The following is an 18,133-nucleotide window of genomic DNA, read 5'->3' as shown; positions in this document are numbered from 1 at the left end:
AACGCAAAGTGAACACAAGTCAAGAAAAATGAGAAATAGGCTGCAACAAAACATGCTATCCGTTTTAACAAAGCATCATCAATAATTTCAGAGTGAGAAGGGAAGATATTACATATGTAAAAGCTTAAATATGCCAGTATCAACCAAGTCAAGGTCACCTAGGTTCATCATTCTTCCTCCTTTTATTCCCTATATTCCTACTCTACTCTAAAAAGAAAACAGAATTACCCGGTTCAAACTACATCCCATGGAAAAGAACCGAGGCACAAAGAAAAACCACAGGGGATTATTACTATCTACAAAGATACTTTTTTTTTTTTTTTTTGAATAAACTAATAGATAAACTGATAGTTACTCCATATAGATGAATTTACTGCTATTTTATGCCATTAATCCAGTGAATATATTAGTACATTCATCCATACATCAAACATAAATCACCCCACCCCACACTTAGGATTGTGCGTTGTCCCCAACGCACACAAACAAGGTAAAGTAGGGTGAGAAGGACTCCCTGAAGTCAAGGTGGAGGAGCATCTGCATCCATAGCATTCCTATCATCAACAACTGGTGCTGATTCTGTATCAGGTGTTACAGCGACCTCAATAGGCCTGTTGAGTGGAGCCTCGGTGACTATGGGAGGAACAGGAGTGGATGGTCCGGCAGTGGATGATGCAATCAGCTGGGAGATGTCTGTACCTGCACATTGAACCAGAGCTCTGAGGAGTAATGATATCTCCTTCATCATCGTGGCCTGCTCGGTCTGAACTCGGCTTAGATCCGCACGAGTCTGTCTCAACTCATCCCTGGTGGCACTCAACTCGACACGAGTCGCTATCAGCTCAGCCCTGTTCTCTTGCATATCTGCTTGCATATGCTCAAATAATTGTTGGACGGTGAGCTTAGAAGACCTTCCCTTGTTCGGCTCTAGAACATGAGTGACATCATATGGTCCTGGAGCTTTAGCCTCAATGTCATCATTCTCCTTGTCCCATAGTACTCCCCTCTCTGTTAAAAAAGCCGTTAGGGTATTAGCAAAGAACAGCCTCCACTTGTAATTCATCCTGGTTCGCTGCATTTGATCATGCATGATGGCTCCGAAGTTGAGTGGTATCCCCTCTAATAAAGCATATAATACGAGTGCGCGGTAACGAGGGACATCAGTTTTATGTTGGCATGGCAGCAGTCGGTTACAAATGAAATTTAGAGCCACACGTGCTAACGCACTCATGAATTCCTTTGCTATAGAGTGGTACTCCATACTCCCATGCTTCCATTCTGCATCCTTCCTGGTAGGGCATAGGACAGACTTAATGTGTGCATAATCTGGTGTTTTGCATATGGCGTCAAACCTGTCAGTGAGTGTGTGTGGCACCCTTAAGAAGTTATTCAGAGCTTCAGCTGACACATTAATATCTATCCCTCTTACTCGCACAATGTTTCCCCGTGCGTGACGCCAATTGGCGTAGAGCTCTCTAACAATGGTGAGGTTGGCTTTTCCATGACCTTTCAGAATGGGTCCCCATTTTTGCACCTCTCGAATTGACTGGAGAAACTCTGAGTACTTTGTCTTAAGTGGTCCGATGTTTATCGGCTTTTCCGGAATGTACTTCTTTGAAACCAATATCTTCTTATAGGCTCGGAATGCCTTCTCATTAACAAAGTATTTCTCCCAATCAACTCGGTCTATGGGTTCACCTTCGTCTTCATCACTCATGTTGATCTGTAGGTGGTCATTGTCCGAATCGGAATCGGATTCAGATTCTGTAGTAATCTTCTCCTTCCCTTTATCAGTTGGAGCACTCATTCTCGAAGCTTTTCTTTGGTATGTCACAGGCTCTCGTATCTCTATTCCTTTGCTTGGTGTAATACCCTTCTTCACTGTCCTCCGGACCAATGTTTCCTCCTCCTCTTGCTCTGAATCATCACTTAACTGCCTAGGCAGCAGTTCCATTTCCTTCTCCGTCCGCTTCCTCTTTTTCTGTGGATTTGGACCGCCCGCTGCCCTTCCGGTAGGCTTTTTGGGCGGTTGTTTGTTACCATCTTTGTCTTGTTTCTTGGATGGTTTACTCGCTGCTGTCATTTTACGAATCTAAGTACCTGCAATGCAAAGAATTCAACAATTAGCAGATGAAACAGCGAAGTTCAGCCTGAAAGCAATTGCGACAGCTTGCAGACTTCAATTTATTTGTAAAGTCATGCCATTCACTCTTCATGGAATTGTAGCTCATGACTTTCAGCAAGTATGTGATAACTTTCTTCAAAAACTCAATTTCACATAGCCCCTCACTCGACCCCACACTTATTCTCAAGCATACACCAATGTTGCTCGGTTACTCAGACTTCACCGACGCCTAAATTTTTCTCAGGGACAATTCGTCGAACATGTGGTATGCAACAAGTGTGCCTAGTTCATTCTATCAGTTGAGCAGTGCAACTACCCTCCCAAAGTTGGACGAGATGAAGGGAATTATAGTTTATCATCTCTCAACCATTACAACTACCAAGAACGACAGCCCTAAAAATCTTGAAATTGCAAAACCTACCTGCTGCTACCATTGAAGGAGGGAGGAGAGACGAATTTGGAGAGAAGCCAACGGAAGAACGAAGAGGATGATGCGTACCTGTCGCGTTTGATCTTATTGCGATACAATTTCGATGAGAGAATTCTGTTCTGCGTTCGTAGGCGTCGCCAAAACGAGACGAGTGGATGCGTCGCAAGAAACGTTTTTGTTCGAATAGGTTATCTTAAGATGTGTTAAAATATATATTACTTACCTGTGCGTGCGAGCTTTGACGCGACGCATCCCCTTGTCTTCCTTCAAAAATTTTGGGACGCGATACGGGCGCGATAGGCAGACTTCACTGCCTTGAGCAATTGGCCCGTCAATTTTTTTCGTCAATTTTTTTGCTGAGGGGGACGCGACGCATCCGCCTCGTTTTCCTTCAAAAAATTTTCGGACGCGATACGGGCGCGATAGGCAGACTTCACTGCCTTGAGCAATTGGCCCGTCAAATTTTTTTTTTTTTTTTTTTTTTTTTGAGGGGGACGCGACGCATCCGCCTCGTTTTCTTGAATAAAATCTATGTCCTACGAAAAAAACTAACTAACTTGGGTGGCCTCCCAAGAAGCGCCTGATTTAACGTCGCGGCACGACGCAACATGTTCTTCATGCCTCCACTAAGTCCATTGTGGTCTTGTGACGTGCAATGTCACCACCCCAATAGTGTTTTACTCTTTGGCCATTTACCAAGAATGTCGTATTGGACCCCTTTTCACACAATTCTATCGCACCATGAGGTTTCACACTAACCACTTCAAACGGACCCGACCATCGAGATTTAAGCTTTCCTGGAAAAAGCTTTAGCCTTGAATTAAACAGTAGAATTTGTTGACCTGGTTCAAACTCACGATGTTGGATATGCTTATCATGCCATCTTTTTGTCTTCTCTTTATACAATTTGGCATTTTCATACGCATGCAATCGAAACTCATCAAGCTCGTCGAGTTGTAGCAATCTCTTTTCACCGGCCAAGTCCATCTCCATATTTAGCTTTTTAATCGCCCAATAAGCTTTGTGTTCAAGCTCGACGGGCAGATGGCAGGCCTTCCCATAAACCAACCTGTACGGAGAAGTGCCTATTGGGGTCTTGTACGCAGTGCGATATGCCCATAATGCGTCATCCAGCTTCCCGGCCCAGTCCTTTCTATTCATACTTACTGTCTTTTCCAAAATCTGCTTGACCTCTCTGTTGGAAACTTCTACTTGACCACTCGTTTGGGGATGATAGGCAGTAGAAACTTTGTGCTTGACTCCGTATTTTGCAAGAATATTATTCAGCAGTTTGTTACAAAAGTGAGTTCCCCCGTCGCTTATCAACACTCTTGGGGTCCCAAAACGTGTGAAGATGTGCTTCTTTACAAAGCCTACCACAACTTTTGCGTCGTTAGTAGGAAGAGCTATGGCCTCTACCCACTTAGAAACATAGTCGACCGCCACCAAGATGTATCTGTGTCCGTTAGAATATGGGAATGGTCCCATAAAATCAATCCCCCAAACATCAAAAAGTTCTACCGCCAGTATATTTTGCAAGGGCATCTCGTGCTTCCTCGTGATAGTTCCAGTTCTTTGGCATCTATCACAATTTTTAACGAAGGCATGTGCATCCTTAAACAATTTTGGCCAATAAAAACCTGATTGTAGCACTTTTTGGGCGGTTCTATCCCCGCCGTGATGACCTCCATATGGTGACGCATGGCAGTCATGTAGTATAGCCTTCATCTCTTCCTCAGGAACACACCTTCTCACCAACTGATCTGCACACTGCCTATATAGGAATGGCTCATCCCACACGTAGAACCTTACATCATGTAGGAATCTTCTTCTATTGTCAGCTGTCCACTCTAGTGGTGTTACCCCACTTGCGATAAAATTCACATAATCTGCATACCATGGGGCTTCACCTGAGGTGATTGCCAATATTTGCTCATCCGGAAATGTTTCTTTAATTGACCCTCCTTCAGCTACATGGTTCCGGCTCTCTAATCTGGATAAATGATCGGCCACTTGATTTTCTGTCCCTTTTCGATCTCGGATCTCTAAGTCAAATTCTTGCAAGAGGAGGACCCAACGAATCAGCCTCGGCTTGGCGTCTTTCTTTTCAAATAGGTATCTGATAGCTGAATGATCTGTGTAGACGATGACTTTGGTTCCCACTAGATAGGATCTGAACTTGTCAAACGCCCACACCACTGCAAGCAACTCCTTTTCAGTCACTGTATAATTCATCTGAGCTGGATTCATAGTTTTGCTTGCATAATAAATGGAGTGAAAGATTTTATCCCTCCTTTGCCCCAACACCGCTCCAATTGCTATGTCACTTGCATCGCACATCAACTCAAATGGTTGTGCCCAATCGGGGCCAATGATAATTGGTGCAGTCACCAATCTTCCCTTCAGCTCCTCAAATGCTTTCAGACATGCATTATCAAACTTGAAGGTAACGTCTTTCTCTAGAAGCCTGCACAAAGGGGAAGAAATTTTCGAAAAATCTTTAATGAAACGACGATAAAAACCTGCATGACCCAAGAAACTGCGAATGCCTTTTATGGATGTCGGCGGGGGCAATTTTTCGATCGTCTCCACCTTTGCTTTATCCACCTGTAGACCATCTTTTGAAACCTTGTGCCCCAAAACTATACCTTCACGTACCATGAAATGGCACTTTTCCCAGTTTAGCACCAAGTTCGTCTCTTCACACCTAGCTAGCACTTTAGCAAGGTTCATCAAACAACTATCAAAAGAACATCCAAACACAGAAAAATCGTCCATGAATACTTCTACATATCTTTCAACCATGTCAGTGAAAATAGCCATCATACACCTTTGAAAAGTCGCAGGTGCATTACAAAGACCGAAGGGCATTCTCTTGAACGCATACGTGCCATAAGGACATGTAAATGTAGTTTTCTCTTGGTCTTCTGGGGCTATAGCAATCTGATTATACCCCGAATAACCGTCCAGGAAACAGTAGTATTCCTGGCCAGCTAATCTATCAAGCATTTGGTCAATAAAAGGCAGGGGAAAGTGGTCTTTCCGGGTGGCATTGTTTAGTTTTCTGTAATCTATGCAAATTCTCCATCCAGTTACAGTTCTTGTCGGAATTAAGTCATTATTTTCATTAACTACTACGGTTATCCCCCCTTTCTTCGGCACACATTGAACGGGGCTTACCCATTTACTATCAGAGATTGGAAATACAATACCTGCATCAAGCCACTTAATCACTTCTTTCCTTACCACTTCTTTCATGATTGGATTTAGTCGGCGTTGGTGTTCTACACTCGGCTTGTGTCCGTCCTCCATGAGGATTTTGTGCATGCAGAAAGCTGGACTAATGCCTTTAATGTCAGACATTGTCCACCCAATTGCTCGCTTGTGCTCACGTAGCACCCTTAATAGCTTTTCTTCCTGTAATTTAGACAAGTGAGCAGAAATAATAACAGGTAAAGTGTCAGAACTTCCCAAATAAGCATATTGAAGGTGAGGGGGTAGGGGTTTAAGTTCCAAATTTGGAGCTTTTTCAATTGACGGCTTTGGTGGGGGGCCACTTGGTCTATTCAGGGGCTCAAACGGGATTATTCCTTGCATGTAACCACATGATGTATCTAGGATTCCCTTTATCTCCTCAACCTCATCATCCATCTCCAAGCTATCAAATAGCATGATTGCTTTTTCTAAACAGTCGCCTAGATATACGCTCGTGTTAAGAAGTTTCTCATCCACCTCCACCACAGATATCATAGAGAGCTCCTCATAGTGGCGGGGGAGTTGGATTGCTTTGTAGACATTGAAGACTGCCTCCTCGTTGTCCACTCTCATAATCATTTTCCCTTCTCTCACTTTAATTATTGCATCGCCAGTAGCCAAGAGAGGTCGTCCCAATATGATTGGAACTTGTTCATCAGCCTCGAAGTCTAGAATAATGAAGTCAGCTAGGAAGATGAATTTTCCAATTTGTAGCAGCACATCTTCAATCACTCCTTCAGGGTAGGCTATGGACCTATCAGCTAATTGCAACATCACGGTGGTTGGTCTCGGAGCTCCCAGACCTAATTGCTTAAACAAGGATAACGGCATCAGATTTATGCTTGCACCCAAATCACACAGAGCACGTCCTACGTTAATATTACCGATTTGTACTGGAATAGTGAAGCTGCCAGGGTCCTTAAGCTTTTGGGGAAGCTTGTTTTGGACCCTTGATGTGCACTCCTCAGTAAGTGCAACCGTCTCGAACTCAGTCAATTTCCTCTTATGAGCCACTATGTCTTTTATGTACTTAGCGTACTTTGGAATTTCACGAAGTACATCCACTAATGGAATATTTAATTGAACCTGACTCAACATGGAGAGAAATTTGTTGAACATGCGATCGTCATTCCTTTTCTGCAATCTTTGGGGGAAAGGTGGTGGTGGCCTTGTAACCTCCATTCGCTCTGAACTTGCATCATCTTCCTTTGACTCTTGTGTTGCCTTAGGTGTCAACTCCCCCCAGGTGTAGGTTTTTCTTTTATCTTCCTTGGCGCTTCCTCTAGTTCCCTCCCGTTTCTAAGTGTAACTGCATTAATTTGAGGGTTCTTCTCTGTATCACTGGGAAGTGAGCCTGTAGGTCTAGTATTTTGGTTTGCTGCTAACTGCCCCATTTGCCTCTCAAGATTTCTGAAATCGGTCCTGAGCTGTTGATTGTCTAGTAACAACTTTTTCAGCAAGTCATTCGTACTTTCTTCCATTTGTTGGGGTGGCTTCTGAGGTTGAGTAAAATTCCCTTGAGGCCTATACTGATTCTGTTGACTCCCGCCCCATGAGAAGTTAGGATGATTCCTCCAGTTTGGGTTGTAAGTGTTCCTATATTGCGCATGTTGATTCATAGGACCTCTGTTTTGTTGTCCCACATAGTATATAGATTTAGGATTCGTGGGGCACATGTCAATCATATGACTGTCTCCGCATAGTTCGCAACAAATAGACATCTGCTGTAAATGTTGCATTTGTTGTGTTGTCATTCTATTCATCTGATTTGCCAATTTTGCTATATCGGCTCTCATGGCGGAAAAGTCATCAAGCTCAATCAAACCGGCGGCCTTCTGTTTAATTACCCTTCGTGAATCCCCCTCTCCTTGCCAATTATGGTCATTAGCAGTGAAATTATTTAGCAGGAGTTGTATTTCACTATACGGTCTTGCCATGCAACTACCCCCACAAGCTGAGTCAAGATTCATCTTTGATGCTTCATCTAACCCATCAACAAAAGTGTGACCCAATACCTCATCAGTTTGACAATGATGCGGGCAGTCTCTGAGTAGTTTCTTGTATCTTTCCCAAGCTTGACGAAGTGTCTCGCCATCCCGTTGTTGGAACCCAAGAATTTGGCTCCTCAACGACTTTGTCTTCTTAGTTGGGAAAAACTTGATCAGGAATTTCCTTGCTAGATCATCCCAAGTGTGGATAGAGTTCGCGGGCTCCTTTTGCAACCATTCTTTAGCTTCCCCCAACAGTGAAAAAGGGAATAGTGTCAGCCTGACATAGTCCTTGGAGACGTTCGGATAATTGTAAGTGTCCGTGATTTCCAAGAAGTTCTGAATATGCCTCTGCGGGTCCTCATGAGATAGACCCACATATTGTCCTGTGGACTGAATCAGCTGTACCATGTACTGTTTGAGTTCAAAATGCCCAGTGATATCAGGCTTCACAATAGCCTGAGTCATATTCGCAAGATTGGGCCTTGCGGCTTCGATTACCGGACGCTCTTCATTGCCTGCCATATCTATTGGCTGTGGTTGGATTGCGATGTCCAAATCTCTTTCTATTCTCGTTCTAGCTTCGTGTTCCCTTCTCACTCTATGTAATGTTCGTTCGATTTCTGGATCAAGAGGAATGAGGTTGTTTGCACTTCTACTCCTCTGCATTCGAGAGTAAACCCTGCGTTGACACAAACCAGGCAAACTGAAAATTAAAACTTGAAAACAAATATCTAATAAAAAGCTTAACTTAGTCACGTAGCTAATTTCTAAGTCTCCGGGCAACGGCGCCAAAAACTTGTTGCGACCAAACACACTCACGCAAGTATACGCGGTCGTCAAGTAGTAAAGTGACTAAAAGTCGGATGTCGTACCCACGAGGACTTATGATTAACTATTAACTAAATTAGACTATCCCAATTATCTAAATAAGAATTAAATCTAAAAATATTTTATTCTAACTAATTAAATAAGAAAAATATAAATAATAAACTTTGAACAGAGGAAGAGCAGATTTTAATGATATCAATGTAATGAAAACGATCTAGGGTTATGGTCTATCTAACAATCCTATTGTATTCTTCAATTGAATTGACCGACTAATTTATCTAGCTTATTGGTTGACAGGGTTAATATTGCTCATAAGAATCTATCGAGTTCTTACTCGCCTATTCAAGCTAACCTAACGCCTATATGTCTATGGAGTTAGAATCAACAAGAACGCATTTATAATTCCTGTAAATCAACCAAGCAAGGTAATTAGGTATATGTCTATCCTAACCACGAATCCGTTCCCCGATGCCCGAGTTCAAGAACTTGCCCTATTCAATCCTATATGCAATATAGAATTCCCACTTTCGAGTTCAATTCTAGATTCGTAGATAATATCCAATTGGTGATCAATCAATTAAATAATTAAGTGCAAGATTGAATAAATAAACTAATATGATAAATCAAGAAGTCAAAATCAATATCCGAATAACAATAGTCATGAAAGAACCACAACCCTAGAACGTGAAGTTTAGCTCCACATAGACATGGTAGCCAAACAACAAATCATATAAAGAAACATAAAAATTACTAAGTTTGGTGGGAGAAAGATGAAACTTGATGAATTCCGGCCTTCACAGCTTTGTCGTGGCTTTTTTTCTATTCCCAATATGTTCGCTAACCTAAAAGAGGCGTTTTTAGCTTATATATTGCGTACAAAAGTCGTGGGCCAAAGCTCTCCCATTCCTAGTCCAATTCGGCTTCAGGAATTGATGCTAAGGTGGATGCGACGCATCCACCTTGTCCTCCATTTCAATTTTTGCCTGCGAAGGTGGATGCGACGCATCCACCTTGTCCTCTATTTCTCAGCTTCGCATGCGATGGTGGACGCGACGCATCCAGCTTCACTTCTACTTCCCAGTTTCGCACGCGATGGCGGACGCGATGGCACAACTTCACTGCTAAGGTTGCATGCAGGATGATGTTTTCCTAGGTTGGATGCGACGCATCCAACCCTTCTTCCTCTAGCTAAACCACCTTTTCTTCATATTTTGCACTCCGAACACCTTAAATCGTCACACATAACTTAATTAGTCATCAAACCAATAATTATACCATGTTGGGTGTTTTAAAGATTAAATAACATCAAAAAGTGGTTAAAGCATGGGTAAAGTAACATTAACACATATCGAAATATGCCAAACATCAGCAACCATCTGGATCCCCCCATGCTCGACGATCGACATTCTGCCCGTAAAGAGGTATCATATTGAAACTGTGACTTATCTACTCCCCGGGTTTGAAAGAGCTTTCGACAGAATTTATCAGTATGTCCTAACATACCGCATTTAAGCTTAGTGCTGCAGAAAATGGAAAAAATATTATGTTTAGCGAATGTCCTTTTCAAAAATTCTCGTCCTCCAGTTTGTGTTGTATTTATTTTACTCTTATAATCAAAAGGCGGAACTAGAATTTAAATTAATTTAGGTTTTAATTTTCAAGAATTTTACCATAGCTCATTTTATTTTGAGAATTTGTACATATTTAATAAATTTTTAAAGACAAATACAGAGTTTGTACCAAAGTTACTGGTTCGGCCGAACCCGTAATATATATACTAGCTCCGCCGCATGAGTCCTAACCCGCATATACTCTCGCCAAATTGAGTCATGATTTTTTGAGTAAGCCGAGACAAAAATTCTGATGGCATTCCCAATGTCTCGAATAACCTTCTCCGATCTTAGGCCACCGACTAACCGATGTATTTGCACCCAAATATTTAATTCGTATCAGTAAGTACCGTGTGCAGCAACTTCTTCATCATCAACATAATCCACGCATCATTTATATTCAACCCTGCGCATCTCTCTACCAGAGGCGTAGTGTCAATGTTGGGTCGAGAAGCATAATTCATTTGCGTGTATTACTAGATCAAATAAAGTGGAAACTAGGGCTAAGATAAGAAAAGATTAGGGCTTGTATTCAACAAGCGGTCTGGCTCTCACAGAGAGAGAGAGAACAACTGATAAAATTATATGAATAAACAATGATTTCAAAATCTTTTTGAAAAGAAAAACCAAAATACTCCTACTAGATGTCCAATTTCACCGTTTCAAAGAGGCTTGTCAATTTGTGATAAACTTATTCTAACTCCTAGCTGGACCTGATCCTCCTTTGTATCCTGACTTATTTTAACCTATTCTCTTTGGAGCATTATCAAATTTCCAGTGATGAGCAATGAAATTTTTGATTAAATTTTAGATGTGATAAACGCAATATACTTCGTGTGAAATTTCTTAGTAGTTTTTTAAAGAAATTTCATCACAAAATTAGAAAATTTTCCAAATTCACTAAGCATTTCTTTCACGAATTAACAATGAATCATAGTATCGTTTTAAATATTTCAATATTGCTTACAAACTAGTTTCCGTTTTATTTTTCCTTTTGCTTTAACCATTCAATATTCGAAATTCATTCGGATCCAAATTTGCGTCCAGTAGGCTATTAAAGGGATATTTTTCCTATCAAGAGTTTTCAAGACTCAAATGAGAAACATCTTATTGGGAAGTTCCCCCTGACCTTTTTGCTTGTAAACAAGTCCGGTGTAAGTATGTGGTGTTTAGCATTCTAAGTAGAAATCAGAAAAGGAAAACAGATCAGAGAAGATGTGCAAAAGAGTAGTCACCACAAAATGCCAGTAGAAAAAAGAAGAATAAACGACACCGTTCAAGGAAAACAGTTTAAAATAATCGGTGTTTACATATCATATTAATTTATTATATTTAAATAAATTAATGAGATAATAATAGTAACACTCTTTCAGTTTGATTAATTCAAAAAAAAATTTATTTTCTTATGTAAAATAATTTATCTTTATAATTCTTACTTTACCTATTATGAATTGGTTTACGGTCATACAAATATTTAAAGTTTATTTTAGACTATAAGTTTTAAAAAAATTCTTATATTTCTTAAACTTCATGTTGAATTAAATATAAATTGGAACATATATTAATTTACTATTGCTAAATAATACAAATATGTATATAAATATATATTATGATATTTATTGATTTGATAAAAATATTAGGGTGTTTACCGGGCAAGTGTGTTGAGGTAAAATCTATATATATATTAAAGGAATAAAGTTACCATATATAATTGGCATTGTGGTTAAGCCAAGTGGCAAGCTAATAAATGTCAATAGTATATGGTAACTTTATATATATATATATATATATATATATATATATATATATATATATATATATATATATATATATATATATATATATATTATATATATATATATATATATATGATAATTTTTAATTTATAGATAAGTTTTTAAATTTGAATTAAAATAAAAAAAATTTTATCTTTTGTCATCATGTTATCATACTTAATCCGGTTAATGATCATATGCAATCATTTTATGAACTTTTGTTATCTTAATTCAAATAATTTAAATACTACTTCGTCTCTGGCAAAAAATAATAATACTCCATATAACTGTAAAACTCTTTTACATTTAAAATCCTATAATTATAGTTCTTTAAAACACTATATCTAGATTTGAATAAAGCAATTTTTTTAAAAAATAAATGTAATATATAGGGTACAAGTCTATGTTTATCCAAATAACAAAAAAAAGTTTAAAGTTGATAAAAATTTACTTACATATATAATGAAGTAAACCTACATGCCGGAGAAAGAAACATTACAAAAATCAGTCAATATTCAAAATAAGTTATTTTTTTAATTTTATTTTTTGAAAAATATTTGTTTGAAGAGTCAATTTGTATAAATGGACATCAAACAAATAACAAAACTTTGGCTATACAATTGCTATCATTAATTTCTATTTAACACCTTCTAGGAATTGAAGGGTATAAGCCGAAATCTCTTCGTTTAGCTGCAGTCAAACCAACATTACAAGAGTATAGTATTTTTTCCGTTGAAGAATATTAGTTTTGTATCATTAGATTATGTGAAAGATATTTTTTTTCGAATTCAACAAGAAGGATATTGGTTTCTAATTGATAGTTTATATAGAGATTTTCAAGTGTAATAAAAAGTATATTTAAAAAAATAATTGTATGATGTGAAATAGTTATTTTTAAAATGTAAACAAAATATTTCGAAATGGGATTATTTATTTTTTTAAATTATAATATAATTTTTAAAATAAAAGATAATATTATTTTAAATTTTATTTAGAGAGTTTTCAAAATAATTATAATAGAAGTCATATCATGGATAAAATCAAGAAACCAAAATCTTATGAATTATTATATAAATATCCGAACAAATTTATTGTTTACTTTTTATAGCTAATATACATAGATGATATACCGACAACACACGATTATACACATGTTATATATGAATTATATATAAATTACACATCCTCAATTTTTTAATTTAAGTAGTTGGGTGAGCACCTGTTTAGGTTGACAAGATAAAGCCAAAAGAAACATATGACTGAATTTCAACCAAAGATTAAAAATATAAATAAAGTTTTTATGTAGACAATTTCTATTAAAATTCATCCTTTTATTACGAAATAAATTAATTTTTTGTAACAAATGAAAGAAAGACATAAAAAATAAGATAAAAGTAAATAAATATAGAAAAAAATGTACGAAGAATCTAAAAACTAAAAATAAGAGACGACAACGAATTTCTTCTTCTGTTTTATCTTTGTTGAGTGTAAAAAAATTTGAAAGTTGATCTCAACAATTTCAAATATTGTTTTCAACTCACATTGTGTGTCGTTTTAAAAAAAATCACTATTACTAACAAACTGATATGATATTCGAATTTAAATTTAAATGTTATTTAAGTAGTTTGCATTGAGGTTAATTCAAGTATGGTGTCGAGAAAAAATTAGTTGGATATTTTAAGATAATATATGCAATGTTATATAATAACAATCAATTAATCTAACATTTAATGATTCAAAGAACAAAAAATCTGTATATGTAGGGTATTCAAAATTCAAAATCTGTGACTAGAGATATCGATAAACTCAAAATAGAGTCATACTAAAATAAAGTTTCACCGGCCAAAGAATCATTTAAATTTTTAAATAGCCGATTAAAGTGGATTTTTAAATTAAAGATAATATTTTCACTTGCATCATTATAAAGATAATTATTATTGAAAAATATATAATATTTAAGAAATTGAAATTTCAAAATAGAAATATTTTTTTAAAAGATAATAGTATACCAAATAAGAATTCAAGTCGTAGTAAAAGAGTCACGTCGTAGCCAAAGAATCGTTAATATTGTGCCAGCCTTTGTGCTTTGCCATAGCTCATAAATACGAGTTATTATATCGCTTTGTGATTATTTTTAGGTTCCAATGACACCAATAAGAATGGTGCAAAAATAAAATTATCACTACGAGATTTGAGAAAATGTTAGCCTTTTTTCATGTAGTATTTCTTAATTAATATCTAACGATTATCTATAATTATCTAGAAGGTTTAAATTTTAAGGTTATTTACATATAATTCAAATAACTCAGATATTTAACATGGTTAATGTCAAATATCAAAATGGAGTCATACTAGGAAACAAAATCACTGGCTAAAGAATTTTTTAAATTTTAGATAGCCGACTAAAATGAGTTTTGAATTAAGGATAATATTTTTACTTATATTATTATAAAAATAATTATTATTGAAAAATAAAATTTTAAAAACTGAAATATTTTTTGAAAAATATCAACACACCAAATAAGAGTTCAAGAAGCAGTAATTAAAGAGTCAAGTCGTATCCAAAGAGTCTTTCATAGTCTAAACCTTTGATTGTTTTGCCATAAATATGAGTTATTATTTTGCTTCCTCACTATTTTTTGAATCCAATGACACCGGCGAGAGATATCAAAAAAGAAAAATAGAATTATAACTAGGAGATTTAAGAAATATTTAATAATTTTTATGTAGTATTTCTTAATTAATATACAATGATTATCTATATTTATCAAAAAAGGTTTAAATTTTAAAATTATTTATATATAATCTAAATAACTCAAATGTTTAACATACTTAATGTAATCCGCGCCGGTGTTAATACTACTACTAGTAAAGAAAAAAGGAGTACAGAAAGGGATAAAATACGGAAAACGTACTTGAAGATGCGTGTCTGATGTTTCATTATCCAATTATATAGAGTACAGTTTATTTTTTATTAACTTTAATAAGCAAGAAAAAATTTGGTTGCTTCTTCACTCTCTTGTGATTTCCTTTGTGTGAGGACTCTTCCCTAAATCTTCCGGATTTTTCTCTTTATTTTAATTTTAATTTTAATCTTTTTCCGTTATCTGTGAAAAACCCTAATTTTTTTGCATCTCTTAGTTTGCAGATACCCCAAATTTTTGGTTATCATTCTCCGATCACCATGGCCAAAAGCTCCTTCAAATTGGAACACCCTCTTGGTATTTTTCCAAGATCCGATCTTTGACTTGTCCAATTATGAAATTCGTTTGTTCAGAGTGACAATTTTTTTTTCTTTTCTTTTGGTGGGGGATTATTATTATATCTTTAAGACCCTTTTGTGCATATGCTTGATTCTTGTTATTGGAATTCTATTTTTACTTTTTGTTGGGTTTTAAATTTCTTGGTCTTTTTTGTTTTATTCTCTTGTGAATTTCACAGTTTATTTTTGACGCAATTATGTGTCGTCTATTTGTTGTACTATAATAGTAGCCAAATAGATTCTTTTTCGTATCTAGTCTTTGCAAGCATGATCACTTATTGCACTTCTATAGTTTTAGTGAAAAATTTGCTGCAATGTGGTAAACAAAAATATGCAGTATAAGAACATACTACTTGTAGTGAGCAAAAGAATCCTCACTTTATTAGAAGTTCTTTGTTCTTAATTCGAACAGGTCTGTCATTTGATGCTCTCCTAATAATCTTTTGGAAGTGATCGTGGTTTTGTTGTGGATACCCTGCATGTATTTTTTGTATACTTGAAGTTTTCTTTAGGTTTCTCTTTTGAATTTTCTTTGAATTGTAACTTTCTTTCTCTGCTATCATTGGATGCCATGCTCCTGTCAATTCGGTATTGCATTCATCTAGAGAGGCGACAGGCTGAAGCTGCTCGTATCAGGGAGAAGTACCCTGATAGAATCCCGGTACCAATTTTGTCTTTTCTCTTGCAATGCACTTCTGGTTGTGCTAGAAAATTTATGTGCTTTTTGTCCAACCTAATCCCTTGTTTCTTTCCTACTATTTAGGTTATTGTGGAGAAGGCCGAAAGAAGTGACATCCCTGATATTGACAAGAAAAAGTTAGTATTCTAGCACCTGGTCCCTTGAGATGTTTACTTGGGTTATGTCCTTAAGTTTACTGTACTTAATTCTTTTGTCATAAATGAACTTTTGATTTCCTCTAATGCTCTGCCATAACAATATATATTCCTCATAATTTTGAGGTTGCATCGTTTCTAGTTTTTGCGTTCAAGTATTATGGTTATTGTCGTTTATATCTTCCCTTCCCTTTGATATATGATGTGATTAATGTATATTTTTGGTATGTCTTTGTATGGAATAGCATATTCAAGTATTTACTGTTGTTGTCAGATTATTTACTTGAGATTTTAAAATGGAGTAGTATTACTATTAATCTGGCTGGAAAGAGCACTAGTTTGCTCTGATGAGGAGATTTATAGAAATGCATGACTGATGCAATAGTTTGTTCTCTCTTTCTTTTTGGTTAAGTGGTGCTAAGCAACTCAAACAATGGTTTCTTACTGCTAGTGAGATGGAAAGTGTTCTACTCTTTTCTTTTTCTTTTGGAATTGTTTCTTCTTTGACTGAGTTGACACAGCTATTTCCCGTGTTAGTGCTCTTTTTAAGTTAATCTTATGTTCAACTGTAAATTGTTTGTTAATCACATCAAGATACCTTGCAGGTATTTGGTTCCCGCGGATCTGACTGTTGGACAATTTGTGTATGTTGTTCGTAAGAGGATTAAGCTCAGTGCTGAGAAGGCAATATTTATCTTTGTGAAGAATATCCTCCCCCCTACAGGTGAGGAGAAACTTTCTAAAGTAATAACTGTTATTATGCTTTTACCTCTTTGTTTTCTGATTGTTTATCCACTTTGTTACAGCTGCAATGATGTCTGCCATTTATGAGGAACACAAGGATGAAGATGGCTTCCTCTACATGACCTACAGTGGTGAGAATACTTTCGGATCCTTCTGAAGACGTAAGAAACCGGAGTGAGTAAATAAGTTCAAGAAAACATGTAAATACTTTATTTTAGCTAGTATTTGGAATTATCTTTCTTACCAAGATGCTATCTTGGGTCGACATTGACTGGTTTGTGTATCTACTTTATTAAGATGTTCGTTTTCCATTTGCTAAGTTGGTTTCCGCATTTGTGTTTCCTTTAACTTGGTCACAAAAATAGTTTGATGATCTACTTATCTGCTTTTTCATACTTCCAGTTCCATGCGAATCATTGAACTTTAAAAATAATGTGATTTTATCTTAGAATTCACTAAGCAGATGTCTGGCTTATAATTATCAATACTAACCCTTCTGAAAACACTTGAACTCCATTGGCCTTCTTGATAAAGATGTGTTACTTCCCTGGATTTGAGAATTTGTCTTGCTGTTTGTCTCCCCGGTATTTTCTGAAGGGGTAGTGTTTCCTTCAACGTGCTGCTGAAGAACTTGAGGTCGCTGTAGAAAATTAACAACACAGACGGATTTTGGGTGGGTTTGTGGGTTCAGCTGAATGCGGTGTTTCTTGCTCAAATTATGTTTATGGGAAAAGAAAATTAAAATGTTTACATATAATAAGATCATATTCATTTTGAACCCAGTAACTTAAGAGGGACTGATCTATCTAGTTTGTGCTGATAAACAGCAGTAGTTTTTGGCTGAAATGTTTTTCTGGTCTATTTATCGAGTAAGCGGTGGGTGGTCTTTTTTATCAGTTGTGCGAATGAGTAAGGAAAAATGACACCGTATAACCGTTGTAAAAATAATAGTCCAAAAAATGTATACAACTTGTATATATTTTGTATATATATACATTTTGTATGTTATATACAAAAATTATACAAATTTTATACACTTTTTCGGCTACCAGATGTAAATAGTTTTTAGCGCGGGCTAAAAGTGATAATACCCCGACAAGTAACGTTAATATATTTTGCTCCTGCAAAGTGAATCCTGGGTACATGGACTGTAAACTTCTCCAGCATCTCTTCAGGCTGCTGTGCCAGAAATTCTTTTTTCATTGTCTGTTCCTCCTGGTTGCTGCATTATAAAGATAAAAAAAATATTCAAAAAACAGCACAACTGACCTTAGGAGAT

At 36.6% G+C, this 18,133-nt stretch overlaps 1 protein-coding gene across 1 annotated transcript; it reads left to right on the top strand.

Annotated features, from left to right (window-relative positions):
• The first annotated feature begins 14,909 nt into the window (after positions 1 to 14,909).
• LOC107782293 (autophagy-related protein 8C-like) lies at positions 14,910 to 17,186 on the top strand. The gene is made up of 6 exons (XM_016603161.2): positions 14,910 to 15,049; positions 15,156 to 15,235; positions 15,882 to 15,937; positions 16,040 to 16,092; positions 16,716 to 16,834; positions 16,917 to 17,186. Exons 2-6 carry the CDS (start codon positions 15,199 to 15,201, stop codon positions 17,009 to 17,011), a joined length of 360 nt encoding a protein of 119 aa, XP_016458647.1. The 5' UTR covers positions 14,910 to 15,049; positions 15,156 to 15,198; the 3' UTR covers positions 17,012 to 17,186.
• Positions 17,187 to 18,133: the final 947 nt, after the last annotated feature.

The sequence above is a fragment of the Nicotiana tabacum genome, chromosome 2, assembly GCF_000715075.1.
Source record: "Nicotiana tabacum cultivar K326 chromosome 2, ASM71507v2, whole genome shotgun sequence".
Lineage (NCBI taxonomy): Eukaryota > Viridiplantae > Streptophyta > Magnoliopsida > Solanales > Solanaceae > Nicotiana > Nicotiana tabacum.
This window is presented reverse-complemented; position numbering and strand designations above follow the sequence as displayed.

Excerpts from the sequence above, each read along its gene's own strand:
- LOC107782293 (XM_016603161.2), top strand. The coding sequence starts at position 15,199 with ATGGCCAAAAGCTCCTTCAAATTGGAACACCCTCTTG. Across the intron at positions 15,236-15,881 it reads CAAATTGGAACACCCTCTTG|AGAGGCGACAGGCTGAAGCT; the intron begins GTATTTTTCCAA and ends GCATTCATCTAG. Across the intron at positions 15,938-16,039 it reads AGTACCCTGATAGAATCCCG|GTTATTGTGGAGAAGGCCGA; the intron begins GTACCAATTTTG and ends CCTACTATTTAG.